This window comes from Falco biarmicus, chromosome 12, assembly GCF_023638135.1.
Source record: "Falco biarmicus isolate bFalBia1 chromosome 12, bFalBia1.pri, whole genome shotgun sequence".
Taxonomy (NCBI): domain Eukaryota; kingdom Metazoa; phylum Chordata; class Aves; order Falconiformes; family Falconidae; genus Falco; species Falco biarmicus.
In genome coordinates, this window is record NC_079299.1 from 343,524 (window position 1) to 370,190 (window position 26,667).

Sequence of the window (26,667 nt, forward strand, 5' to 3'; positions counted from 1 at the left end):
AACACCCACAATGCCCCGCGGCGCGGCGGCGCTTCCGGGCGGTGACGGGGCTCCCCGGCGCCGCGCCCGGTGGATGGCGGTGGTGCGGAGCATGGGGCCGGAGCGGGTGTGTCCCGAGGAGCCGGGGCCGCCGGAGGCCCCCGACGGCGCGGCGGGATGGAGCGGCGATGAGGAAGAGGAGGAGGAAGAGGAGGAAGAAGAGGAGGAGGAGGAGGAGGAAGCGGCGGAAGGCGGCGGGTACTTATACCAGCCGCTAAGCCAGGAGCCGGAGCAGGGCCCCGCTGAGGCGGGCTCCCCCCTCGGGCCGGAGGGCTGCGCTGAGCCGGGCCCCGGGCTGCAGGAGCGGCTGCAGGTACCGGGGGGGCCGGCACTGGGGCGGGGAGGGGCGGGGGCGGGGCCCTGCGGGCGGCAGGGGGTGCCGGGCCCGGTCCCCGCTGCCCGCCGTTCCCCGTAGATGCTGCGGCTGCATCTGCCCGACCCGCCGGTAGACAGCGAGGAGGAGGAGGCGGCGGCTGCGGCGGAAGGCGGCGCGGCTCCCAGCAACCGCAGCTCCATCCCCATGGACGCAGGTAAGAGCGGGTCGGGGCGGGCCCCCCGGCCGCCCCCGGCCGCGGCCTCACGCCTTGCCCGTCCCCAGAGCACGTGGAGCTGGTGAAGCGGACGATGGCCGGCGTGCAGCTCCCCACCCGTGGCATCCCCGCCTGGGCCAGCCAGATCTCGGAGGAGCAGTGGAAGGCCGTGGTGCAGCACACGCTGCAGGCGCGGCAGAGCCTCGGCGGCCCCCGGCCCCAGTGGCAGTGAGGGCCCAGCTGACGTTCAGGGCCGCTGCCCCGAGCCCCTCCGCTGCGCCCGCAGCCGGGCAGTGACGGGACTTGCCAGCATCGGCTTCCCGTTTTCTCCCACTGCCGTGGTTCAATTTCCCTCCCCGCTCCTTTCCTGGTCCTAGCTGGCACGTAAGTCGCTGTGACATCCTTGCGTTGGCTTCCTCTGCCTTCGAGGAACCCAACCGGTTCCTGTACTGGTGTGCATGTGGACGGAGGGTGGCTTCACCCAGGTTCCCTTGGGACAAACGCTGGATGTGTCCTGTGCTGTCAGTGCTGGGGAAGTCCCTCTCCACGCTGGGACCCCTCCATCCTCCCAGGCCAGGGGCCATGTGTTGGGATATCAGAGGCGGAGTCCAATGTGTCTTTCCAAGAGGTCGGTTTTATTTAGTTCTGTACATACAGGGACATCTGTACAAAATCCAACACTTTCATACTATGTAATGCTCTACTGAAAATAAAGTACACCATATGTACATATGAACTGTAAGCAGCTTAATACTTGTGTCCAGGGGGTGAATGCAGTAGTTAGTTTTTCTTGTTCCCTTGGAAGGAGGGAGCCAGTTGAAGTGGAAGAGGCAGCTCCAGTTCTGTCCATTTGGCTGATGTGGGGAAAGGCATAGGTAGAAATGAGCAGCACTAATGCAAGAAACCAAGTGTTGAGCAAGGGGCAGCTGTAGCGTGGCAGACACAGGTCTGCATACGAGTGGTACGTGTGGCAGAGAGGGTGAATGCGTGCGCCCCCCCCCCCCCCCCCCCCCTTCCTCACATGGTCCCCTTCTTAGATGTCCAGGACACTGGAATGAAGAGGCAGCAAAGTAACGGCAACGTGAAGGTACTAAGCATAAGTTCCCTGACCCAGAACAAGACACACAAAGCCATGAGAACATTGAAGCTGTACAGCACGTAGTCGTGATGCGTTATGGTCCTGCCCCTGCACATGGCACAACCCTGGCAGCATTCCTCCAGCCACGCTCAGGGACTGCCAGCACAGACAGACCACCTGTGCGGCAATGACAGCCTGTGTGCACCAGAGTCTCTGTTCCTTCTGCAGGCGGAGCAGCCCACAGCAATGCAAGGCAGCCACTGCCTAGCAGCAAGCAGGCTCAATTGAGGGCATATGCATGCTGTAGCACTCTAAAAATGAGGTGGCGGCTTACAACGCAATGCTAAGCGGACAAGTTGGAAAGCTTATACTGCAATGGGAAGAAACATCCCCCCCAGCCCGAGCCCTGTTGTAGGTGGTACTCGGCAGTCCTTGTCTCCGCTGCGCCCCGAGGTGCCTGCCGCTTTTGTGCACCATCCAGCATTACCCAGCGCATGTCTACATTCTGTGCCAGGCATGAGGTAATTGATTGGCAGCTGACCATGAGCTTGGGCTAATGTTCAAAATAAGCAATAACCTCCCTGAGGTGTGTCAAAAGTCTCCTGACGAACTGGCCCATTGCATGAAGCAGAGGGGAGGTGGGGTCCTGCATGACTGCTGTGATCTCGCACATACTCATGCTTGCCAGCTGCTCCTAAGAGATGGTGGCATGCCTAACGAGGGCCGAACAGAAAGAGAGCTAAACAGGGCAGGGGTACAGGATACACGGGGGAAAAACAGCCTGGTGTGGGTTGGAGGAAAGATGTGCTGCACACCAGCAGTAAGATTGGAGAGGACAAACCTCTGACCTGGGAATGGTTTATGGGTGAGGACAAGCAGATATGCCAGGACCTTCTGCAACATCCCACAATGCTGCAAAGCAGTGTCAGACTAGCACCGACCCCATAAGCTCCCTGCACTATTGCAAACCCACTTAAGCTTGTATGTCAAGAAAGCAAGTGCAGCAGGTAAGAAGCAAGGAAGAGTCCCTTTTCTATTACAAGCCAACCTTCCCGAGGTGGTACCTTGGCCTGGCACTGAATCTGCACCACAAAAGGTAGAGGAGAAAGCTGGATCACAGTAGCACCCAAGTGCTGTGCAACCCCCTGGGCTATCAGCAAGTGTGCTCTAAATGCTAATTAGCACAAGAAGTCCCTGATGCACCATATGATAACTAACAAAGGCCTCAGGCCACAGCAGGTGCCAAAGTAACAGGGCAAGGCGAACTTTGCTCAGAGCACCCACAAAGCGATTCAGCAGTAGCACCTAGCCATCGATAGTAAAGAGGAGACAACTGAACACTCAGAAATGCAGCCTGGCTACGTAATATGTGTATCCATCGCTTCTTCCGCTAGTTTGCAGAGACTACTTGAGCAGCACAAGCTTCCTAGAAACCCTGGCCACTGCAGAGCTAAGGATGGGATACAGCGACAAAGGGCGAGCTACAGGAGTATTTTAATTGAGCAGGTAGAGGAAGAAAGCAGAAGTCAGTAGCTGACACCTGCTACAAAGCAGGAAGTTAGTTCTGGGCCCACAATTAACCCAAGACACTGGGATGGAGATGAGTCAGCATGGACCAACACAAACAGCTGAAGGAATTCACTTTCCCACCAGAGAGCTTCTAAGGATGCTCTAAAGGGAAGGCTGCAATAGTATGTAGTACTTGCACCCAGCTTTATTGGGGGTGACAAAGCACTAACCCCCCACTCCACTGACAGGGGAACAGAACAAGGGGCTTGAAGCAAAAGAAAGGTGGAAGTGAACATCTCCTCCGCTGTATGCAAGACCCTCCAGCTGCAGCGCTGCACCCCAAGGCAGGGCAGAGAGGCAGCAGAGCCCCCCCAAACTGCCGCAGGCTCCTGCCCTTGAGCTCAGCCTGACCCCTGACCACTGCAGGGCTGGGCTGCACAGGCAGCAAGGCAGGCATGGTGGAGAGGGGCACTTGGGGCTGGCAGCAGCATGCAGAGCCACACTCAGTAGTCCCTGGCCAAGGCAGAGCCTGTGTTGCAGGGCAGCAAGGCTCTGGCTCCCAGGCAGAGTAAGAACTGGGCAGCAGCTGGAAATGAAGTGACTTCTGCGTGGGCTGAGACAATCCCAGATCAGGCAGGCTCCCTTCACGCACGCACACCCAAGGTGGAAAAGCAGGAGGAAGGAGGAAGAGCAGGAGAATATGGCAGTGGTGAGATACAAGTCATAACATAAAACCAGATCTACCCTGGAGGGATGCAGATGGAGTGGAGGACAGGCACAGCTCACCATGTTCATTCCTTATTTATACATGAGAACTGAGTGCATTTCTGTGACCCCTGGGGGAAAGGGATGGGGCAAGAGCTTCCTGGGCCAGCTCCTGAGCCCGTCAGAGAGCCTCCTGGCTTGAGGTGAGAAACTCTTCTGCTCTCTTGTGGGCCTCCAGGGCTTTTATAGTGTAGACATCCTGAGGAAGCTCAGATTTCCGGCGCAGCAAAGCTTTCTCCTTCTTAATGTCTTTCAGCATCTACAGACAAACCAAAGGAGTCAGGGTTCAGCAGTAAACCCCTTCACCCCTCCAGCTTCCCCATTCCCTGACTCCAGGTGCTCCAGCAGATGCTGGGTGACAACACATAATGCTACAGAACAAGGCTGAGCACAAAACACAGACCAGAAGGACACAGAGAAGTCCCACTTGCACTTTTTCCAGAGTGGGAAGGTTAGATAAACTCCACTCTTCAGACTTGATTCAGGTTGATCTCTAACAATCAAGGATGCAAGTAGGGGCGTTTACTCTCAGAATACTTGGAAAGAGCCAGTTGTGGCTGCTGGACCCTGGACTGACTATGCTGATGTCTTGGCTGGTCTGAGAGTAATTGTGGAAGGACCCTCATCACCTACGCACCTGCACCGCCTCCGTCTCCACTGTTTTCTTCAGTAGCTGTATATCCTCTGCAGTTGGAGTCTCTGTTTCCATACAGCAGACAGAAGGCAATGGTGGAGGTGCGTAATACATGGGGTACTGCAGACAACACAGACAGCTGCAGAGTCAGCACATCATTGAACACCAAGCCTTCTTGCCCAGCACAGCACACTTCTTGCAGCCACCCTCTCTGGCACCCGCAAAGGCAGCGGTAGGTACACACGCAGGGAAGGACCATCTTCTCCTGCCTATTCCCACCCATGCCCTCTGAGCCACAGCACACCACATGTGCGGCCACAGCTGAGAGAGGAGTCTATAAACACATACATGCATACATCCATACACACATCCACGGCACTGCTTAAGAGGTCAGTGCTACAGAGGGCCAGGCTGGTAAAACACTGTCAGCATCCCCAAGACAGCGGGTCTTGGGAGGGACAGACCACTGCTACAGCTGTGCACCCAGGACTCAGATCAGGCACTAGAGCCTGCTCCCATGAGCTGGAAGTCAAGACCTTCAGCACATGCTTGTCTTATTCATCCTAGGTTCTGCTGTTACCCACCTGAGGGTTCAGCCGGGCCAGCTCTTCTATTTTCTGCCACATTTCTTCTCGTTCCTTCATCCTGAACCTTCCCCTGCAGAGAGAGAGCAAGTGCAAGTGTGAACTCCTGGGGAAAGTGCAACTTTCGCTCACAGGAAGACAAAAGCAAGAGACAGCACAATAACACAGGCGAAGGGAAGAGCTGCTCTGTCCTTCAGAGATCCCTAATTCTACCTACAGGTGAGATGTGGGAAGAAGAGGGGACACAGTGCAGCTAGCAGGAGGTAGGCAGGCACACTCCCCACTCACCTGAGAGCACAAGGTAGCAGCAGTGGGCTGCACAGGTACTTTTTCCCTGGCTCTGTGTTGTGGGAGTGGACCAGAGTGATCAGTTTCTGGAGTAAAGCAATGACACCAGTTTGGATGTCAAACACGCATTTCCCTGGTGCCCCACAGATGCACAGGGACAAACTGACATTTCCAACAGAGCTGGGGCTCAACTGTCCACAGTTCCCTCTCTCTCTCTGGCCACAACACACCAGAGTTCTGCCCAAACGCCCAGGCACAGCTCTTGAACTTGGCACAGATTTTGGCACAGACCTTAAGTGACCATTAAGTAATCCCAGGGCAGTGAACATTCCCTGCGAACAGAGGTGAAGAATAACACCACTCCTTGTTATTCTCTTCTGTATTTTAAACATCTGCACTAAAATCTCTGCTTTATTTCTGACTTTTAACTATCTGGCTTTCATCCCAGTTACTGGTCTCCCTTAGTGCCCCATCTATCCATACGAAGGAAGTTCTTATACCCTGTTATCACCTCACGCTCTTGAAATAATGTAAGAAAGGAAGCTAAAAATGATAATGAAGCTGCCAAGCATTCAAGCAGCAGACTGCTCCACCAGAGAACGTATGAGTCAAAAAAAACCAAAACAAAACAAAACAAATAATCTACACCTCATTTTCTTACAGAGCTCTGGAGATCTCTGCAGGGAAACATGACCAGGAGTTAGCACTGATCTTCCCTGGCTCTTTCCTGCCTCACCCCCAGTTTCTCCAGAATCTTTTTTAATGCCCAGTAAACAGAAACATGCCTATTACTCCAGTCTTGCCACTGGAAATATAGACCAATATGTCTGTCCGCAAAGGCCCTCACATCATGAAGGCCACTGCCCCTCCAGTGATACTCCAGTGATGCAGATACTTTTGGTATCACATCTACTGCTGTGCCACGTAAGGGTGTAACAGAGCTCATTTTGTTTGGCTGGACTACATCATGTTACTGGCCTGGTACCCAGCGAGCCAAGGGCACTCATCCAGTCATTCAGCAACAGGCATCTCTAGCACCAGTTCTTTCCTTTCAGACCACCAAAGCAGTCTGAATAGCATCGGGAAAGCCCTTGGTTCCTCATCACAGATCCAGCAGTTCACCCATCACTTGTGCAGCTGATACTGCAAAAGACCACCCTGCGAAGAGAATACCCAGTCTGACTAAGAGTAGCGCTTCCAGAAATCTGAAGGCTTTACACCTGTGATCACTCTTTCCAGCCAAACAAGTATTTCCAAAGAATGAAACAGAAGTGTCACCTTTATTTTGATGACACATTGACTTAACCATAGTATTACAGCTGTCCAATGTCCCTGCATAGAGGAAGCTTCCTCCCGACCTCATCAATCAGCCTGACTTTACCTCCTACACTAGGACATTTGCATTGCAGTTTATCTGAAAGCGTCACTCATCCACATCAGTCTTTAAAGAATCCAAAGACTTTTTAAACAGCAGTACCTCACAGGACAGCATTGAGTCTATGGGAGCGGCACCCTCAGCCTTGCTTTCTAGGTGACACGCACCTCATCAGCATCCTTCATTCCTGACCCCATTACTAGCAGCACAAGAAAGCCACTGGCAGGACATTTGGAATATAACAGCTATATTGAGAGGCATCTTCTTTCCACTGCTGTGACCTACACAGAAGGAGGCAAGGTAGCTGCTGCTAGAGAGATGTCAGGTGTCAGGGTGGCCCCAGGGCACGCTGACAGGACACTTCTTGAAAGGCAGTGTTCAAGGCCCTTGCACCTTTACAGCAGGGCACATTCAGGGGAAGACACTATCTGTCTGCCCTAACCTCCCCACTGTTTTCTGTAGGGTTCTGATAATTCAGGCAGCTTCAAGGTGTCTGGGGAGATTATTAAGGCGGTCAGTCCATTTGGCATGTCTCCTGGCATGTCTCAGGGAGACTCTGTCCCTCCAAGACCAGCCTCAGCTGCAGCTGTACAGCCTGGGGTGCAGGGGTGACAAACCTGAGCTGGCATACTCACTTATAGGCTTGGTAACTAATTAAGAACAGGGCTAAGCCTTTTCTGAGCAGGCCTCTCAACATCTGGTTGCAGCCTAATAGTGTATCTATCTACAAGCTCTCTCCTTGTCACTCTCTCACATCTGCTGGCTCTGTTGGCATGTGCAGCCCTTCTCACATGTGCTGTTTTCCAGTGCACAGCACATGGTCTTCAGTGGCTCATTGAGAAACACTTCACAGCTCTCCCTTCCTTTTTCTGCCTGTGCTAAAGAAGCCTCAGCGTTTTGAAGTCATCAGTCTCACTTAATAAGGCTGAGGTCCCGTGGAAAAAGCAAGGCATTGCACAGTTATAGGTCAACCCCACATTACAGCGATCCAGTCAGCATTCCCACAGGCAGCCTTTGGCATACCACTTTACTTTGAAGGCACTCAACATCACAACCCGACAGGTTTTTATTAAAACAAAAAAGTACTGTTTCTACTCAGTTAAAGCCTCCATGTTTGAAAAGAAAATGGCAATTGACTGCAGTGCCACCGTACAGCCCACCGACAGGCATGGCCTGCAGTCAGCTCTGCCAGGGAGGCTGCAGAAATGAGCTGCGGACGCAGCACGTGTTCTCCACTGGAAGGGAGGTACTGGGACCTGCTGCTCGCCACAACAGGTTGCAGCACTCTGCAGAAAGAGGAGCAGGTAGGGGAAGTGCAGGAATGGCACCCCAAACTCCCAGACAGACTCTTCAGCTACATAACGGACTAATTCCATCAGGGAGACACCACTAAACAACACTTTCTCCTGCCTGTGAAACACTTTTTCTAATCCCACTTATTCCAGCAATGACTCATTCTATTACACCCCAGAACATGCAGCCAGAGTGTTAAGTGCACATGGATTTGCTTTAATTTCTTGGATAATTTAAAGACACGAAAGGAAAAGGCGACATCAATGGACTTCAGCAAAGAACTTGGGCATACTGTCCTAGTAAACACAAGTTTCTAATCCATCTTCCCTAGCGCATGCTCTTTTCCCCCACCATCGTGCTAGGTCCTGTACAGTCCCAGGCCCATTGCCCAACCAACCCTGATCTCCTCACTTCTCCTCTAATTTGTTCCCTTTCCCTACCCCATTCCTACTAGCTGTTGACATTAAGAATAGCACTACCACCAGCCCCACCAGCCCCCAGAACCCAGCTCCTCACTGTACCTCTGTCTCTACCTCCCTTCCACCCCCCTGCACAGACAAGCGGCTCTTCCCCCCAGCCTGCTGTCCTACCCCATTCCCTTCTGCCGCCAGTTTCCCTTTCTAGTTGTTTCCCAGCCTGTCCCTACAGACCTTGCACAACGTTCTCTCCCAGCTCTGGCATCCCTTCAGAGAGGAACCTTTTCATGCTTCTCAAGGCAGGAACAGCTGCTAATGCCATGTTAGTGACAGCAGAGTTGAGCCTTCTTGTTTTCAACAGAAAGGCCTCCTTAGCTGGGTCCCTGTGGCTGGGCAATCCCACTCGGCTGAAGAATTGTATCATGCTCACCATAGGTAAAGGTAAACTCATCTCAGATTCAGCTGCTAAAAAACTTTTTTACATCCCACCCACCAAGTTTTCAGTTGACATTTTACCAAATCTGGTTATCTCGGAGAGCAAAAGGTATATCCTTGATAAAAACCCAACACAAAGTTTTCTAAAGTATAATTAGGCAGAGGCACTAGAGAGAAAATAAAAAGATCTTAACATCAGCAGAAATCAGTGCAGCTCTACCCAGCCATTCATTTCTTGTACAGCTCTGAGCTACTTTGTTGACCTTTTCCAGAACAATTCTCCATCAGCCACACACCAGTGCTGGGAATGGTCACCCTCAGCAGGTCAGCACAGGTAGAAGCTGAACAGGTAGAAAAAGCCCCTAATGGAAACAGCAGGTAGATGTCATAGTAAATGTGCTGTCACTGTGACTTAAAACGTATGTGCAGACATTTGTGGGCTTCACAAATGCCCTAGAATGGGGGGAAAAAAAAATAATCTTGCTTGCTCCCAATTTAGATGTTAACAAAACCTTAATTTCTCCATATGCAGGTTACCCATCCCCAAGCTCTGATTCGTATCAAAACTTTTATATTTCTTACTATTTCACAAAACAACTGAATATATCTCAGAGCTCCCCACTGCCAGCAAACATTAGCCCTCCTCTCCCCGCTGCCACCCTTGTGGCGGCCCTGGCTCATCCAGGAATGAGAAGCACTATTTCATGCCACTAAGTCAGCAGAAAACAGACCCAGGGGAAAAAAAAAAAAAAAAGACCTCAGCATAAAAGGTTTCCTTCTAGCGTACTGAACTGACTTAGTTAACCAAGGCAACTCCTACAAGCACCAAAACCAGCACAAGGCAGCACAAAAAGTGGAGTTTTCCCCCTCTTTACAGCATCACGGCACAGGTACTTGCTGAGCTCAGATTTTATCCCCACCGTTTGGTCTTTGAAATTCCAGGTATTATTCCATCTTTATTACTGGAAAATTGAAAGCATCCTGTGCATGAAAAATGCATTATGCCCACTGCAACAAAGCTCTTCTGAAAAGTCTTTCTAAAGCAGCAGGATTCCACCAGCATCACTACAGCATATAAGAACTGGTAAATATTTCCAAGGTAGAGCACAAGTGTCTCTGCAAAGCTGAGTATCCCCTACATTGCAACTCATTTCCTCATGATCCAGCAAACTCTGTCAGTCTTTTCCAAGCTACCTGCTTCAGCAGAACTGAAAAGATTTTTATCAGGGCACACATTTTACCTCTTCTCATACCTACACATAGTTATTGCTGAGGAACTCTATTTTTTGACAAAAATATTTGCATCACCTTTCCATTTCCCCTCTGCCTACTGGCATCTACCATTCACTATGGTACCCAAGGAGACTCCAGGATAAGCTCAGGCTACTTGATGAGAACCTCTTACTCACTTCTGCTTCTCTGCCTTGTATTGCTGAGTGCAGTCATCAAAAAGCTTTTGGTTCATCTCCATGAACAGCTTCAGTGCATTATAGATCAGCCCATGGATTGTCCTGAAAAGAAACGAGGAAAGGAGAACAAGTCATGGTGGTATCCTCCCGGTTCTCAGCCCTGTGTTTGAGCATCAGCAGCACAGACAAGAGCTAACAGCAGCTGCAACTCATATACTACACCAGTGTGACAAAAGATTTTCACATGTTCCAGCTCTTAGCATAGGAAAAAACCCTCCACAAACACAGCAGAAACTATCACACAGTGAGAAAGAGGCACAGAAGAAAGAGAAGAACACTGGGACAGGTCTGCTCTACCATGGTCAAACTAATGAGCACAAAAATATGCATTTATTTCTTGTACTTAGAACCTGGAAAGGAAGGATGCTAGGGACCTGCTCAGGACTGTTCTCAAAGGGGCTTTACCTAATCTAGGTTTAGTGGTTCCCGCAGTTCGTATTAGATAGAAACACAATTACTTTTTTGGGCTGCCCATTATTCAGTCATGAGCTTTGTCACCAAGCTGCCCAAAACAGCAGGCCTGTAGAGATGGGAACCAGCACAGAGAATACCACGGAAGAAAAGACTTCGTGTCAGCAATTTATGGACAGGTTGCACTGTGTGTGAGCTCTCTCTGGGACAAGGACTCCGATGGGGAATAAAAACAAGTATTGAAGCTGTCTCTGAAATACCTGACCCAGAGGCAAAAGATGAGACTCAGCAGACTGAGCTCTGTGCCCCACCAGCTCTACAGATGGGAGTAAGGAAGAGAGCTACAGCCCTGCTGGACTTGTGCAGGCTGTCTGAGAAAGTGTTGGGAGTAGCTGAGCTGTGGGAAGGAAGAGTTGAATCTGAGGTACTCAACCTGCCCTGAGAAGACATGGCTAGTGCTAAAACAAAGACAAGAAGAAATAAGAGGAAAACACTTTCAGGACTATTTCTGCCATACCACTGGGAAGGGGACAAGAAGACAGAAACAGCAAAATCATGAATCTTGACTGGTGCAAGAAGGAAACGGAACTGGTGGATGGTTTCAAACAAGAACATAAAGCCCTTTTCTGAACTCTCATCAGGAGGGGCAGTAACACTGAGTGAGAGTGTCTGTGCACATCTGCCTGCACGCACACGTGCGTGTATATGCACTCGTCATACGCGTGTGTGCGTGCATGTATGTGCCCATCTGCACATGCACGTGCCTTTTGGTGCACATGTGTGTGTATCTGTGTGTTTGTGTGTGTTCATGTCTACATGTCTGTCTACTCCAGTCTTTAGAGCACTCTTGACCGGTGGCTCAAGTTTGTGCTTCATGATACAATGATGAGAAGGAAGCAGTCAAGTAGCAGACCAGTGGGAAGCTCTCTGCAAAACATGTTCCACCTCACAACCCTGTCTTTGCTGCCATGGTATACTCCTAAGCTCTGGAACTGCCCAGCTCCCCTAGAATTATTTTGCCTTTTTTCACCTTCTAGAATGGGGAAAAATTACTTCTTTTTTGTCTTCTTGTGGTTTATGCTGGAAGATTTTAGGATCTCAGCTGTGGAATGAGTTTTTTTAGCTAATTCATTAAAAGGAAGTGAGTTCAACTTGAATTAACCAGGTAAAGAATCAGTGAAGAATTCCAACTGAAGAAGCACTCTGAAGAAAGGAAGTTGATGCGAGGACTGTAAAACAGGCTAGCATCAAGGAATCAGACACAGAGGGCAATTAATCTGACATGGGACATCTACCCTGTTAGTTTTGCTTTCTCTGTTCTTCCTGTACTCTAGCAGTCAGGCACCGCATTAGCCAGGGTCTCTGGTCATGGAGAACATATGGGCAATCACTAGTTAACAAGCAGCCAGAAGTCAGCTGGAAAACCTACAGCACACCTCCAAGAGACCAGCATCACTAGTGATATGCAGGTATCAAAGTCTGGGTAGACTCAATGGTCCCAAGGTGGGTGACTGCAGGTGCCTGACCCCTTGCAAAAGCAGGCCACTGTGGTCTGCTGTGGCGCTTTTCCATGCTGATACTACAAACAATCCCTCTGGCTCAGCACCTAGCGTCACCAAGTGCCATGCATCATTGCACTGTAGCAGCGTGCCCCAAGATCGCTAGCAGGTCAAGCAATTTTGCATGCACAGCAAATGCCAGGGCATGTGGAAAGACCTACTTGTTCCAGTGACTCTTGGAGTTCTTGTAGAGCGCTGGAAACATGATCGGGAGAATTTTGGCTGCGTTATCGCTGATCAGGCTCATGATATATTCGTTGTTCCAGTAGTACAGTGCTCGCTCTGCCACCTGCAGTGGGAAAGAAAGCCATCCTTGGAGAGGCTCCTTCCAGTGACACCTGAGGTACACAAGGAAACTGCAGTGCTGAGACCAGAGCTTGCCGCCACCCAGCTGAGAAGCAAACGCTTCCCCACAGCACAGGCAGCAGGGCTGACCTTCACTAATTTCTAAAAGGCTGTTCATCCATGCTGCCCTGCCTTCCTTCCCTTAGCCTCTGCCAGACACTTCTCAGTTTTCTGGGGAAAATCTCATGTTCTTGACTGGGCAAGCCTCCTGTCGATACACTGATGACTCCAACACCCCTTACACAACACTTGAGGACATCAATGTCATCCACTCCAGGTCCCAGCTCAAACTAGTTCCAAGCCTCCTTCCTTTCCTCAGATTGTTCTCCGTAAAGCTCCATTCCTCCCATTCCTCCCCGGCCTTACCCACAGCAGAGTCTCTCTGGGCTTTGGAGCATGCTTCAGTCACCAGGCCCACAACTTGTCCCCCTGATTTAGTAAGGTTGAAAATATGGAAAATTTTGGGGCAGCCATCCACAAGACAAACAAGTTTAACAAGTTTCCACATAGTGATAGCTTCAACCATAATTCTTTGTATTTAACCACAAATCTGGGCAATGCAGATCACTAGGGTAATCTCTGCATTTAGCGCTAGCTTGAGAATGGCTTAAAACCTAGGAAGAGAGACATCCAGTCTCAGTTTTAGATTTCAGATCATGGAGAACTCACTGTATCCCCTTATCACATTGTTCCACATGAGTAAATGAAGTGAAACCCACTTCATGTTCACTTACCTAGCTTTGGTTTCCAGCTATTAGACCCTGTTAAGCCTTTGTCTGCTAGACTAACACATAATGCCCTCAGCGAAAACTCTCCCCCACCAAGGAGTTCAGACTTACCAAGAAGTCAGCTCCTATTTTTGCTCTCAGACAACCTGCAGACACAGACCGTTCAGCCTGACTGTATGGGATACCTTTGGGGTTAATTTTCTTAGGCTGTAAAGTGTTTGCACCTTCTCCAGATTTTTCAATCTTGTTTTTCAAAGAGTTGGCAGCAGATGAGGGCTGCTATGAAGTACAGGATGCCACCCCTCCAGCCTTTACCCTACTTTATTCAAGCTCCTTAGTTCCCTATGGTAGCTCTTTCCACGCCCAAAGGTCATGTTAGTCCTTTGGTCCCCATCACCACACCAGTAATCCATGTCCAGCTGGTTTCTGTCAGGCTTCCCCAGTCCTTTCCAGGAACAGTGATCTTTTACATGCACATGTGACCTAGACTGACCTCATTTTTGGCTTGTAAACATACGACTTTGCACCTCTTTGTAACAAAAGACAGACTGAAGCCAGTCTGCCTCACTGTGCAGTCACACTCATGCTGGGGGAGGGCTACGACACTATTTTAACACCCCACCCGTCCTTGCATCAGCCATGTGTTTCACCAGCAAGCTATCTTCTTCCTGGGTACTCTTCATGGCAACCTAAACCAATGAGCAGAGAACACCTGCTAGGAGCTACTAGCAGGTCCTACCACCCTAGACATTTTAAACCTTAAGACTACCAGCCACAGATATTGTTTTAGCCTGGTACTACAGCTAGCTTCCCTTCAGTGGGAACAAGGAAGAAGCAGACTCTAGCACTTCTTCACTATACCTCACTCTCTACCACCTACAGCAGAACAGACTAACATACCTTCTCTGCACACTGTCCTTTTGGTTGGCCTCCCTCCGACACTGCAGCCAGCTTGGCTTTACTGCAACAGGGTGACACTGTATGGATCTCCTCTACACTCACCAGCCAAAACAGAAGGTGGCAAAGCCCCTCTCCTCTGGCTCCAGCCTACGCCAATACATGAACAGCACTGCAGCAGGAGAGGCCCCACCCATCGGCTTTGTTTTCTCTTTGGATGAGCTTGCTCTGTGGTTGTGGTGAGGATTCTCACTGCTTCCCACCACATGTCACCCCAATACTCACCCTGGTCACATCTCCACGCACCACTGATCCACAAAGACAAGCCCAAAACCTGGGGTGTCACCCTCACGTGCCAAGTGGGTTACAAGCCAGGGCCCTATCCCTTCCCTGAGCTGCAACCCACCTGGAAGTGTGGGCTGGAGACACACTTGGCCAACTGCCTGAACAACGGCTCCATAACTTTCACAAACTCAGATGGCTCAATCACGTCCAGGATCTCCTCCAGCTCATTTAAAAACATCACCTCCTTGGGACTGTGAGTTTTCGGCCAGAACTTCAGCAAGCCCACAATCACCTGAGTGGGGAGGGTACAGAGACAGTGTTAGAGGCTGAAAGTTAACACCAGCTATGAAATACATTTTTAAGGGTCTGGTCACAACAGAAGAGGGGAGAAGTAACAGAAGAGACTTTCTCAGAAAGTTTGGTTGGGTTACTGGAGAAGAAAGAAGAGAGAAACTCAGACTCTGCCAAGTTACACACAAGACAGCAGCACTGTGCAGGCTGCTACAACTCTGCACTACAAGCACAAAGCTTAGAACCACTTTTTTTCCCCAAGCACTGCTCAACATGGAAAGCTCAAACCAGAGTGGGCAGTGGCTGGTAGATGGTACAGAACAACCATGAAAGACCAACTAATAAAATTGGAAATACTATGGAAAAGGTCATTGAGGAATCATGATTCAATACACCACGGAGTTTGAACACTGGGGAGCACCCAATAAATAATGCAATGGATGAGTTTGGGATGAGGAAAAGGAAGTCCCATTTCACACAAAAGTAATTGGATTACAGAGCTCATTCATGCAAGACTCTGTGGAGACTCAAGGTCCAAACAGAGTCCAGAAGAGAGCAGATGAGTTTATGGAAGCTACACCCAATGGTGATAATTAAATATGACAATGCAGATGAAAATTCTGGCTGAGTAAACTATCACTTACAAGATACTGAAAGAATATACTAGGGGAACGGCTATATCCCACTTGATTTTATTTATTTGTTTTTAATATTGCTTCCTTCCCTACTCATCTGCTTCTAGACACAGTCAAAGGCAGGATCCACAATCCTGCAGGCCTTCGCTATGTTAGAGCCACTGGTACGGCATGTACAGAAATGCTAACTCCACAGACACTAGATTCACACACAACTGGCGGAAGGAACTGCTCTTTCAAACTCTGTGTACTTCAGCAACCTGATCCTGAGGCCAGCACTCCAGAGGAAGTTCGCAGCAGTGGAGGGACAGTAGTGGGCAATGCAACAGCAAGATAAGAAACATCTAAGCATTATGTTCTCACCAACTCAAGACTTGAGAAACCTTTTGTATCCTTAGTGCTTGTCATTAGTCAGGCCTGCTGTTCAAGCAAGAGTTAGCTTCAGTGACTCAGATGTAATTTCTCCTACAGCTAAGGTGGTGCAAGGTGTGCCGAGTCTGCCTTTGCTATTACTGAACATGTCTGAGGCCTTGCTCATCTGGCAGTCATTCAGACTGCTGTTAGCACAAGAGTTACTGTGTCAAGCCTTGCTGAGCAAAATTCTGGGAGGCCCACTCCAAGCAAGTATGGACCTAGCGAGTGATCTGGCCTCCTTCCGGCACTGGTGGCAAAATCTCTGAGTGCGTTCAGAGCCTTGCTGATGCACAAACCTTGTAATTCTTCAAGACTTCAATAACCCCAGTCATCCCAGGAGTCCATTCAAAACCTTCACAAGCAGGATGCTTCAACAGGACACAACCTGTGGCAATACATCTTTGGTATGTCTGGTTGAGACCCAACGCAACACCCGCTGAAGGTAATGAAATTGGGTCATCCCACTGCTTTCCACAAGCACCAAAACAGACCTGAGTCTCTAATGCAGGGGACACTAACCCATTAACCCAGGAAGCATGACAAGCTGTGGAGCTTTACTATTTGAATAAGCTGCAAAATGAATCCTGGAAATACTGACAGACTTCTATTTCTCTCTTGTCCTTCACCCTCCAGTAAGTGCTGTGGCAGGAGGCTGCTGGGCTGGATGTCAGCCACAGGAAGTACTCAGCATGATCAGGAAGCTACTTTACGCAGTTTGTTTCAGAGCAGGCTTTTGGGAACACAGGAAATGGAGGACCCACACTTAAAGGAAAAGCTGTGAGGTCTGCTTCAGCACTGCTGATGTCAGAGCTGAGGAGCCAGAAAACTGACAACAGCTGACCGGCTTCCACCAAGCACAGTCAGGCTCACCACGAATGCACACATTTCAGCCAGAGAACAGAATGACCCCAGCTAGCGTTACTCATTAAAATGCTCACGCTTTCTGATGCTCCCTGCTACAGTGACACAATCACACGTTCTTTGGCCATCTGCTGTTTTGAGGCTGTGAAGCTCAGCTCTGTAGAAGACATTTCCTGGCCTGTCGTGGGTGGAGAAACACTTGTCTCCTGCTTGCACCCTCTGCCAAGCCAGCATATAGCCTGGTTCACACTGCAGGTCTGTGCAGCCAGTAACTGGAATATGTGAGGTCCCCATCTACACTGCTCACACATTTTTAGAACCTGCTATTTCCCATCACTACATCCTGAAGGCAAATGCATCTACAATGCGACCTAACACTAGGGAGGCAGCAAACTGACGCTAGAGCAGGAAAGAGAATACTTTCATCAAGGAACAGTGGCTTGCCTAAGTAGAACTTTGTGTCCCAGGTTCCTAACCTCATCCCCACAGTTTTACAGCCAACTCTGGCAGTCTGGACTGAACTCTTGCTGTTTCAGGGCCTCCATGAGCTCATGCTGGTTCCATAAGATATCAGATGGCAGCCATGCATTTTGTCTCTGCAGCATCTGTCACTAGCTGAAAGCTCTGCCCTGAAAGCACAGCTTGGTATGGTGTTCCTTCCACTACACTAAGATCTGACACACAGGAAGACAACAGCCCACATTCCTGAAGCTTTCAGGAGAGAATGCTAAAGGCTTACACATGAGCAGCACAGCTCCTTCTGCCCACAGGTCACCAGGCAAACCCTGTAAACAATGCAGCTGACTCCCAGCCTCCCCTTTTTTAGCCTTGCTATACTCTAAGACATGAAGCTTTCAGGGACTTGACTGACACACAAAGGTTAAGCAAGGTTACTCACTGGCTCTGTCAAGCTGCTGTCCTTCTCCAAGAACTGTACAACACAGTACGCCAACTGTGGGGGGAAAAAAACCACAGCAAGATTAGAGCTTCCTCAGGTGAATCTGAGATTAAAGTGCCACCATCACCCTAGGCTGGAAGTCCCATTATGCCCTCCACAGTGTATATGATGAGCAGAAAATCCAGTTCTTCTGACAGCAAGTGAAGGCTCTAGGACCAAGGGCCTGAGCTCACGACACCTGTGCAGTATGAAGGATGAAATTTGAGCCACTTAGAGCAGTCCATAGCTAACAAATTCAAATGCAAGCACAGGTGTACACATGGGAAGGAACAAACCGGACTATCACAAAGTCCTGCCCCACAAAAACAAGGCTAGGAGAGCAGACATCACTCCTCAGTATCCATACTTTTTCACTTCCCAGCCTCAGTCCTAATCTTCTCTACTCTTCCACTACGTATTCTAAATTGCAAGAAATTAATCTCTGTACCAGCCTAGCAGCCCAACATGCCGATTTCTCTGCACATCACAGCAGTGCCTAACAGCTGACACACACAGGCTGATGACTGCAGCTCAGAATTCTACCTCTGTTTCAGCAGGGCCCCAGTATTTCGCAAACTTCCAGCACAGAATGGCAAAGCATGCCACAGCATTAGGCCAGCAGGAAATGGCAGGATACTCTTCCATCAGCCAGTGGCAAAAAGCACACATGTATACATACAGGCCCTGGCCCTGCAAGGCTGGGACTAACCACTGCAGTAAGACACTTAACGCAGAGCCCAAAACATCTCACAGCAAGAACTTTGTACAACGCAGTAACACAGCCTGATGAATAGCTAACAACAGCTTTTGCAAGAATCCCATCCTCCCCTGGGAACTTTAAGCACTGCTCACCTGTGGGTGGTAGACACTGAGAGACTTCACCTTGTGCAGTGGTAACAAGACTCTGATAAGGAACATCTTGTGCTCTTCCTTCAGAGGCAAAGCAAACCCATTGATTATGCTGAGAAGAAACAAAGTCTCATTAACATCTCCACTCAGCAGAAATACAGTTATTTCTCACCTCAAAAGAACCAGTGGCTTGCCCTAGCACTCATTAGTCACTTCAGAAAGGACACACCAGAAGTGTGGTCAGTGGGGCCCAACCTGCATACCATGCTCAGCAAGAGTGTCTCCTCAGCCCGCACGCCAGGGAAATGCCTCTGATGGGGCCTGAGGTCTGTGCTGTCCTGCACCAGGCTGAGCCCACACACACCTAAGCAGAACCTCTGGGGAAGGCCAGCACAGAGGCAGCCCAGTCCTTGAGGCTCATACTTTACAGAACAGGAGGATGGCAGCAAGAGAGGGGCTGCAAACAGAAGGGCAGGTAAAGCCACGGAAAAGGCTGCTCACTGCTAAGGCTTCCCAGGGCTGTAAGGAATTCTTCTATCACCTGCTGAGACAAGACAGCAAGGGTGACTGGACTCAAACTCAAAAGAAAAGGAGACAAATCTGGGGAGGAGAAGGCTACCAATGCATTTACTGGCAGGCTGGAGAGTACTATCACTGTGTGCTTTGTCAGACTGAGATCTTCTGGAAGAGGTGGCTCCTGCAAGAACTGCTGAAGGAAGGCGCTGCCAGATCACACAGCTCACTGTGCTCGGAGGCCTCACTGACTACAGGCCCTCTGGGACTTCTGAAAGTGCCATTACCTTCCCAGGATCTCCAACAGCTCTGCAATCCCATTGTGGTGCTCAGTTTCATAGATGAACCTAAAGAGAAGAGAAGAATGAGAGGTCATTGCCGAACACTGGAAACAGTTTGAAAAGCAAAGGAAGGAAAAACACTTGAGACAGGGAGTTTCTTAGAAAATAACAGAACTCCAAGACAACAGGGCAAGGAGTAAGAGAGACAAGCAAATAAATCTATGGCCCTCAGATCAGCTAAAGCTCACAGGTCCCAACATTTGCTATGTGTGCTGAAGACGGTGCTACCACATCCTCACTGCTCTTAAGCACAGGTGAATGCTATCCCTACTAAGGTAGCGTGAAATAATTGCGCCACTTAGCTACTCACAGTCTGGATCAGAAAGAATCACAGTTTGTGCCCCAAATTTATCTCACTGGATTGTGCCACTCACTCACCAGGCCAGTAGCATTAAGAAACATCTCACCTGTAAAATATATTGTTGATCTGCCGCCTCACATACGCTCGGAGACCCAGGAACTTCCCGTAGATCCTGTGCAGAATAGTCTTTAGGAAGTCTCGCTCTCTGGGGTCTTCACTGTCAAAGAGATCCAGCAGCTGTGGGAAGAGAAATTCAGCCAGTGTCTGCATACTGCCTGTTTGGACAAAGCTACCAGCAACACCAGGCACTGCTCCCGCTCAGCAAAAGCAGCTCTTTCAGCTGGGTGATGGCTTCAGGACCCTGAGCACGGGGTCACTTCCATGAAACATGCAGCCTCCTAGTCACAAGCTGGAACCATCAGCACTTCTTTCATCTTTGGAAGCACAGCGATGGCCTACATAATCCACAAAGCTGTGTGTCTCCGTATTTCCCCTGCAAGGCCCCCTCCACCTATACAATGAGTGATGAGTTCCAGGGACTACAGCTCACACACACTCTTGCCCTGCTGCTCATTCAAGACTCGACAAAGGAAAAAAGAAAACCCACATCATCAAGCACTTGCTGACACAGCCGGACTGTTTGCATAACACCTCAAGCAAATCTTGCTGCATGTCCTTCATAAAGGTGATGCACAGTGGCAATGATTACTTACAGATAGTACAAACTTCTGGTCAATGTATTTCTTGGCTACATTTGGTTGAAAGTCAGGCGATTCCAGGAACCGGAGGAAGAACTCATACACCAGCTATGGGGGCAGAAGGAGAGATCACTTAGAAATCCACCTCCCATCCTCTCATCAGTGTTTGCTTCAGATTGTAAATGTTTTCTTTCGCCTTACTCAGCTGCCCTTACTCTGATGGGCAGGGGGTCGGTGGCATGTAACTGCCCAAGTCTGCATGAGATCTCATCACCTCAGGTCCCACCACAAACAACAGCCACCTACTTGGATGAAGACACAAGGCCCGGGAAACTCTTCTTCCACCTTCAGCCCACATCTCTACCTACAGCAAACAGAAACCTCCAGAGGAGACAGCAAAGGCTCAGGCTTCATTGGAAACCCTTGAGACACACCAAGGAAGAGCAGAAAAGTGGAGAAATTAAATGGACCCCAGGAAAATACACTGTGTCCTCTGCCTCCTGGGAACTGACTCCAGATTGGCCTGGCCCTGCTAAGCCATGCAAGCTGCATGCTGTGTCCCACTTGGACAACAAAGGGCAGCCTGCTTTAGGAAGGCTGCCAGTGCCAAAACAGCAACTTCTGGTCCTGCTGTCCTCTTAAAGGGACAAGTCCATTCCAGGGCTGACTAGCGCTTCTGAGAGTGCTGCATCCCAAAGATCTGACTTTGGAGTTGAAGGAGCTATGGGGCCACCCACCCACAGGTAGGGCCCAGCTGCCAAGGACAGCAGCACAGAAAAAAAGAGGTGATCACCAAAAAACACAGCACACGTTTGCCACAAATCCATGCTGGCTGCTGCTGACTTAACTCTGAGAAGCAAATGCTTCCTAGCATTCACAGCACTCTGGTGCTGAGGATACCCCATTTCTACCAACACTCTCATTCCTGTGTCACGTGCAGCAGTGCACCTTATTTCCTCTCTGTATTTTCTGTTTCATTTTGCAGTGCCTGGCTCTTGTTCTGCCTTTGCCTGCTTGACAACACATGTCCCTGTGCAAGTTCCTGGGGAGATCCCCGTAAGCTTTACCTCCTGCCTTCCACTGCTGACGTCTGCCAAACCATGCCCACTGTTGCTTTCATTACCCTTTTCACCTAGTTTGTGTTAAAGTCTATTTTCCAGGACACACGGCCTAATGAAAAGATCCTTGGCTCCCTTCCCCTCTTCCTTACCTCCAGTTTTCTTTTCTGGTCAAATGTTTCCTCCCAGTTAACGCAACTGAATTACAGCCAGCATACAGGAGACATGTTAGCAGGTGCCAGCACAGGCTTTGTTTTGGCACCAAGCAGTCCTCTTCCCCCATGTGCCTCTTGGGGAGCTGGGCAAGGAGAGGAGGACTGAAGCAGACAGGGCTGCTGTCTTTAGTACTGCTGAAGCCCAGAGGATCAGGGCTTTTAAGCCTTCGGGAAGGACATTTAACACTGCTAGGAACTGCTTCTTACAGAGGCAACACAGCACAACTCCCTTGCTCCAGTAAAATGTTCACTCCCAGCCTATCTCAGGGCCATGTGGGAGTACAGCCATCTGCAGGTGAATGCTGCACACAGCCACCAGCCTGTTCCCAGGACACCCCTGCTGCCTGTACTGCCCACAAGCCACCACTGACCCCCATCATGGGTGGCAGGCCTGCCAGCAGCAGGGCTGAAAGGCTCCAGCACTACATGAACTCTGAACTTCTTGGAGATAAATTCACCAGATCCACATCACACCCCTCCTCCTCACCTGAAGGTGCGGCCAGGCAGCCTCTAATGTTGGTTCATCTTCCTCAGGGTCAAACTCCGCGCCTGTGGGATTGGATGATGGCGGGAGCGTTCGGAAGAGGTTCACTGAAAACTGAGGTGAGTGAAAAGGTGTATGAATGACATTCCTGCGCTTCACCACAGCCCTCCCCGCAGCAAATCCCTCACTTCAGAGCAACACACTGTGATTTACCATAGCTGTGCCCATAAACAGATCCCTCCCTAGAGACTGCAGGGTTACAGCCTGCACATGAATTCCACAAGTGCAGTCTGTGCCACAGACAAGAGCTTCCACCTCTCCCTACACCAGGCACTGTCACCTCCCTCCCCCTTCTTCTCTTTCTGGGGGTGGGCAGGTAATAAGGACCAGGGTCACACTCCACTCTGACAAATACCTAACCCCTCCTCCCCATCACGCTTCTGAACAGTCTCCATTCCTTTGGCACACAAGCATGTCCTGGCCCCATGCCCTACCATGATAACAGCTTCAGGATAGATGGCCTCAGTGACAACATCACGGTTGTGCGTGATGTATTCCACCATCTCATTGAGACCTGCTCGCTTCACCTCCTTGAACTTCAGGTCACTGAGGGGGTCAGAGATGAAGTCAAAAAGCACGCAGCACTGCCGCAGCTTCTGGATGAAAAGCTCTTCTCGTTCGTGTGGGGGAGCATCTGTCAGAGAAAGCAGGGACATCTGTTCTTGGAGACAGACAGAATATCTTTCCGGTTTGCCCAGGTATCAGTGTGGTTTGCTCCCTGTACTGCATCCCCCCACCCCATCACAGTCCCCCTTGAGCTGGTGGCAGAAGAGGGAAAGGCAGTGTTATCCCTGCTATGGAGATGGGACAATGGGGGCAGAGGGATTGCGAGGCCTCTGGAGTTCCATATGGCATATAATCCCATAAGGCAATTTCAAATAAGCTATCGGTTTCTGATCTGATAAGCATTGATCCCTTCCACGTACAAGGTACACTGGAAAAGGAACTCACTTAACTAGCTCACATCACCGAGCGGTGACACCCACGCCCTGCACCCCAGAGCCACAAAGGGAGCTGGGCAGAGCACACTGCAGGCTGAGCCTCCTCCCAGAGAGCAGCCCCAAAGAAAGGGGCTGAGGCGGCAGAGGCCCTGTGTTAACAGCATTCTCTTTTTGATATGTTGCCACTGGAAACTCTGCACTACTAAGGCCAATCAGGCAAACTTCCCTCTTGATTGCAGAACAGCTGCTGAGCTGCAAGGCAGTTGCCCTTCCTAGACTGCCTGTTTCTGTGAGCAATATCAGCAACGGGTCTGGCTCAATGACTGATGAAAATGCTTTCTCCCTGTCTGCACTTAAGTCCTGTTTAATTGCACCATTATGTAGACTAACTGCCAATGCTGGGTAATTGCCCTAACGTGGACAAGTTCAATAGCACTACCATAATTTGAAATGGAAACACAGGGAGGAGGAAGAGGCCTGGTCCTCTCCCAGGAACTGGTGGCTGTAGGAAATGAGAGCAGTCTGCACCAAGGTCTCTGCACTTCACCACCTCCCTGCACAACCTGCTGAAGAATCTGAGGTGATCCTAAGTACATACAAGCATGAGGCTTTAAATCAGTTCAAATGAGAAGGTAAGCACTGAAGTCTGCATTGAGTATTCTCATTTTGGTTTAGGCTATCTGTCCGTTCTCAATCTGTTGCCAGGCCAAGCACCTTTCCCAGAGCCATTTCTGTCGCACTGCCGGCAAGGAGGTTAGCAAAACAGTGCCAGGCTTGCTTTAGGAAGAGCCCTTACACCACCACACTCTGCCTGCAGAAGCTGCAGCTTGTCATGCAGGTTACCCCCACCCCGCAATTTCTTTACCTTTAAGGGCTGGGAGTTTTTGCAGTTCCCGGTTCTTGCTCAGATTGAAGCGCGAAGAGCTATGCCGGCGCTCCTTCTTCACAATCTGGGGTCCCCCTGAGTACTTAATCTTATTCAGCTGGGTTGGTGGGGGAGCGCTGTTACTGGGCCGCTTATTTGAAGTTTGTTGCTGCGGTTGCTGCTGAGGCTGCTGGGCCTGATGATGGAGAAGAGTAAAACAACTCATAAGCTTTTACGTACAAATCCCACAACCAATCAGATACTGTCAGCATCTTCTTGAACTGAAGAAACCAGGTACGTTTTTCACTGTTGCACTTGCAATTCAGTGCATCTCACCTACTCCTGCAGGGCTCTAGACCCATTGGTTGCATTTGCAGCATACCTGCAAAGTGAACATCGGTTTTACTCCTATCTGCAAGGTACAACAAAGAAACCACAGCCTCTCAGCACAGTGGGTGCTAGGGATAGGGAAGCAAAGCTGCATCTTGCAACCACTTACAGGAGTTTGTTGACACAAAAAAGTAGAAATAAGAACTTCCCGTGGTCCAAACACAAACCTCAGTGTGCCAACTGCTTCTGATTACAGCACTCTGTACAACACACATCAAACAAGTTTTGAAAAGTAGCAAGTTGCTTCCTTATCCTTGTGCAGGGAATCACTTGGGGAAAAGCAAAGCAGTGTGTAGTACAGAGCAGATATGATGGCCCTGGAAAAGAATGGTGAAGACCACGAAAATCACTGCCACATCCATAGACCAGGAGCTGCTAGTCTATGGACCACACAGGCCTTACCCAAACTTTAGGTCCCAGACTGCAGGCTCTCCCAGCCTGTCCTGGCTGCTCCCACCGTCTCCGCATTGTCTCAGCCTCACTGCTGTCTGGATTTCTGTCAATTTGCTTTTTTCACATCACCTCTTTTAGCCACACAAACTTTTTGCCTGCATCTTCCTCCAGCAGACATCTTCTCCACTTCATGCTTGTTAAACAGCACTTACAGAGGCACTTTCTTACTTTTAGCAGTTCACCAGAAACTCAAACCTGCATTTGCTCAGCTCAGCTCTGTTCCAACTTTGCTGAAGTTCTGCTGGTTCAAGACCCACTTGGGCCATAATGGCTCAATAACTGACCCTTTAACACCACACTGTCCCAGCTCATGGAAAGCTGAATATGGAAGAGGGCAACATCCCACCAGCAAGCGTGTAGCAGAGGGCTCAGCTGAAGACAGCACTCAGCCTACTCTTGCTCTGTTGTGTAAGCCCAGCAGTGCTCCCTTCCTCAGCTCTGCCAGCTCCTTCCCACTGGCACATGAAATGAGGGAGCTGCAGGGTGAACCTGTTTAAGACATAACAGGGATAATGCAATGGATCGGAAGCAGAGGTGGGTGAAATCCTTGGGCGTCACCCCCTCCTTCCCCCAGAAACTCTCAGCTGCCACATACAGCATAGCAGTACAAACACACACCTCCTCAGAACACTGACCAACAGGATTTTAAGGGAAAGCATCAGTACTGCAGAAGCTCATCAGAGATCTCCTCCAAATGAGATATGGCCAGTCTCTTCCTGTGAGAAGCAGCTGAGCTGCAGCTTACCCTGCACCATCCTTACCCTGAACTGAGTCCTGATGGTTTCCAAAGAGGTGCAGCACAGCATCACTGTGCAAGAGCAAGATTCACTGTCCCTGCAGCATGTGGGGAGGCAGCAAGACAGGAATAGGGAAAGCTGCCTACAAGGAGACACTGCTCTACAGATTAGGATCTGTAGAGCAAGTTCAATGGCTCCGTGTGAAAAATAGCGCTCAACATGAAACAACAACTGTTTTGTCAAGCCATTACTTTGAACAGAAATTGGAAATATTTTGGTTCTGGTCTGGCTCTGCTTGAAGTAAATTGTAAGTGGTTCTGTTTCAAGCTCAGCTCCAAGCCAAGGTGGGAGGAGGCAACAAGTTTTGAAGTCTCTTCAGTTTATATTTGATCTGATTCCTTTCATGAAGCAGCACTGTCCGATGATCACAGGAGGGAGGAAGACGAGCTTGTGATGGAAACAACTGTATCTGCCAGACTACAAAGTGGAGGCAACTTAACTGAAGAGGGACCACTGTCAGGGTAAGTCAGACTGAATCCTTGCTGGCAACCTTCCAAGACTGAGTTCATTCCTCACCCTGAATACTTGGGTATCAGGGCAGCATGAGCCACTCAGATGTTGTCCAGATGCTTTTGGGAAGGCTAGTCCTCTACTCTGCATCACTCTCCTTCTACAGGAAAGAAGGACAAAATCTGAAGGCTGAGCCACCGCATGGAAAAGATGGTACAGAGAGAAACAAAAGATGCATTGGCAGCCTCACAGGTAACACTGAGGGAAGCAGAACACATGGGTCCTCCTTGCTGACAGGACATGTCTGTGCACTCCTTACCCACCCAGAAATGCCACAGGCAAACGTTCTGAGCGTGTTGTGTGTACTGCATGCTAACAGGCCGCAGCCACTCTGCCTTCGTCAGGGGTCTGGAAAAGTCCTTGCCACCAGCTCCTACAGCCTTCAAAAGCTGGCATGAAGAGAGACTAAACACA

General features: G+C 49.9%; 2 protein-coding genes across 3 annotated transcripts in view; one reads left to right on the top strand and one right to left on the bottom strand.

The window, feature by feature from the left end:
- Positions 1-9: 9 nt before the first annotated feature.
- On the top strand, positions 10-1,305 carry MEA1 (male-enhanced antigen 1). The gene is made up of 3 exons (XM_056357784.1): positions 10-352; positions 455-569; positions 638-1,305. The coding sequence occupies exons 1-3, from the start codon at positions 11-13 to the stop codon at positions 799-801; spliced, it is 621 nt and encodes a 206-aa protein (XP_056213759.1). The 5' UTR covers position 10; the 3' UTR covers positions 802-1,305.
- PPP2R5D (protein phosphatase 2 regulatory subunit B'delta) overlaps positions 1,184-26,667 on the bottom strand; it is a 30,947-nt gene continuing 5,463 nt past the window's right edge. For both annotated transcript variants that reach the window (XM_056357776.1, XM_056357778.1), the window contains exons 3-16: positions 24,104-24,299; positions 22,732-22,931; positions 22,241-22,351; positions 20,496-20,588; positions 19,889-20,019; positions 19,428-19,487; positions 18,631-18,739; positions 17,740-17,793; positions 14,762-14,932; positions 12,547-12,674; positions 10,356-10,457; positions 5,140-5,212; positions 4,559-4,675; positions 1,184-4,180 (exon numbers count right to left, since the gene is read on the bottom strand). In XM_056357776.1, the coding sequence (XP_056213751.1) occupies positions 4,043-4,180; positions 4,559-4,675; positions 5,140-5,212; positions 10,356-10,457; positions 12,547-12,674; positions 14,762-14,932; positions 17,740-17,793; positions 18,631-18,739; positions 19,428-19,487; positions 19,889-20,019; positions 20,496-20,588; positions 22,241-22,351; positions 22,732-22,931; positions 24,104-24,299 (1,683 nt within the window). In that variant the 3' untranslated portion in view covers positions 1,184-4,042. The remainder of the gene's footprint in view (positions 4,181-4,558; positions 4,676-5,139; positions 5,213-10,355; positions 10,458-12,546; positions 12,675-14,761; positions 14,933-17,739; positions 17,794-18,630; positions 18,740-19,427; positions 19,488-19,888; positions 20,020-20,495; positions 20,589-22,240; positions 22,352-22,731; positions 22,932-24,103; positions 24,300-26,667) is intronic.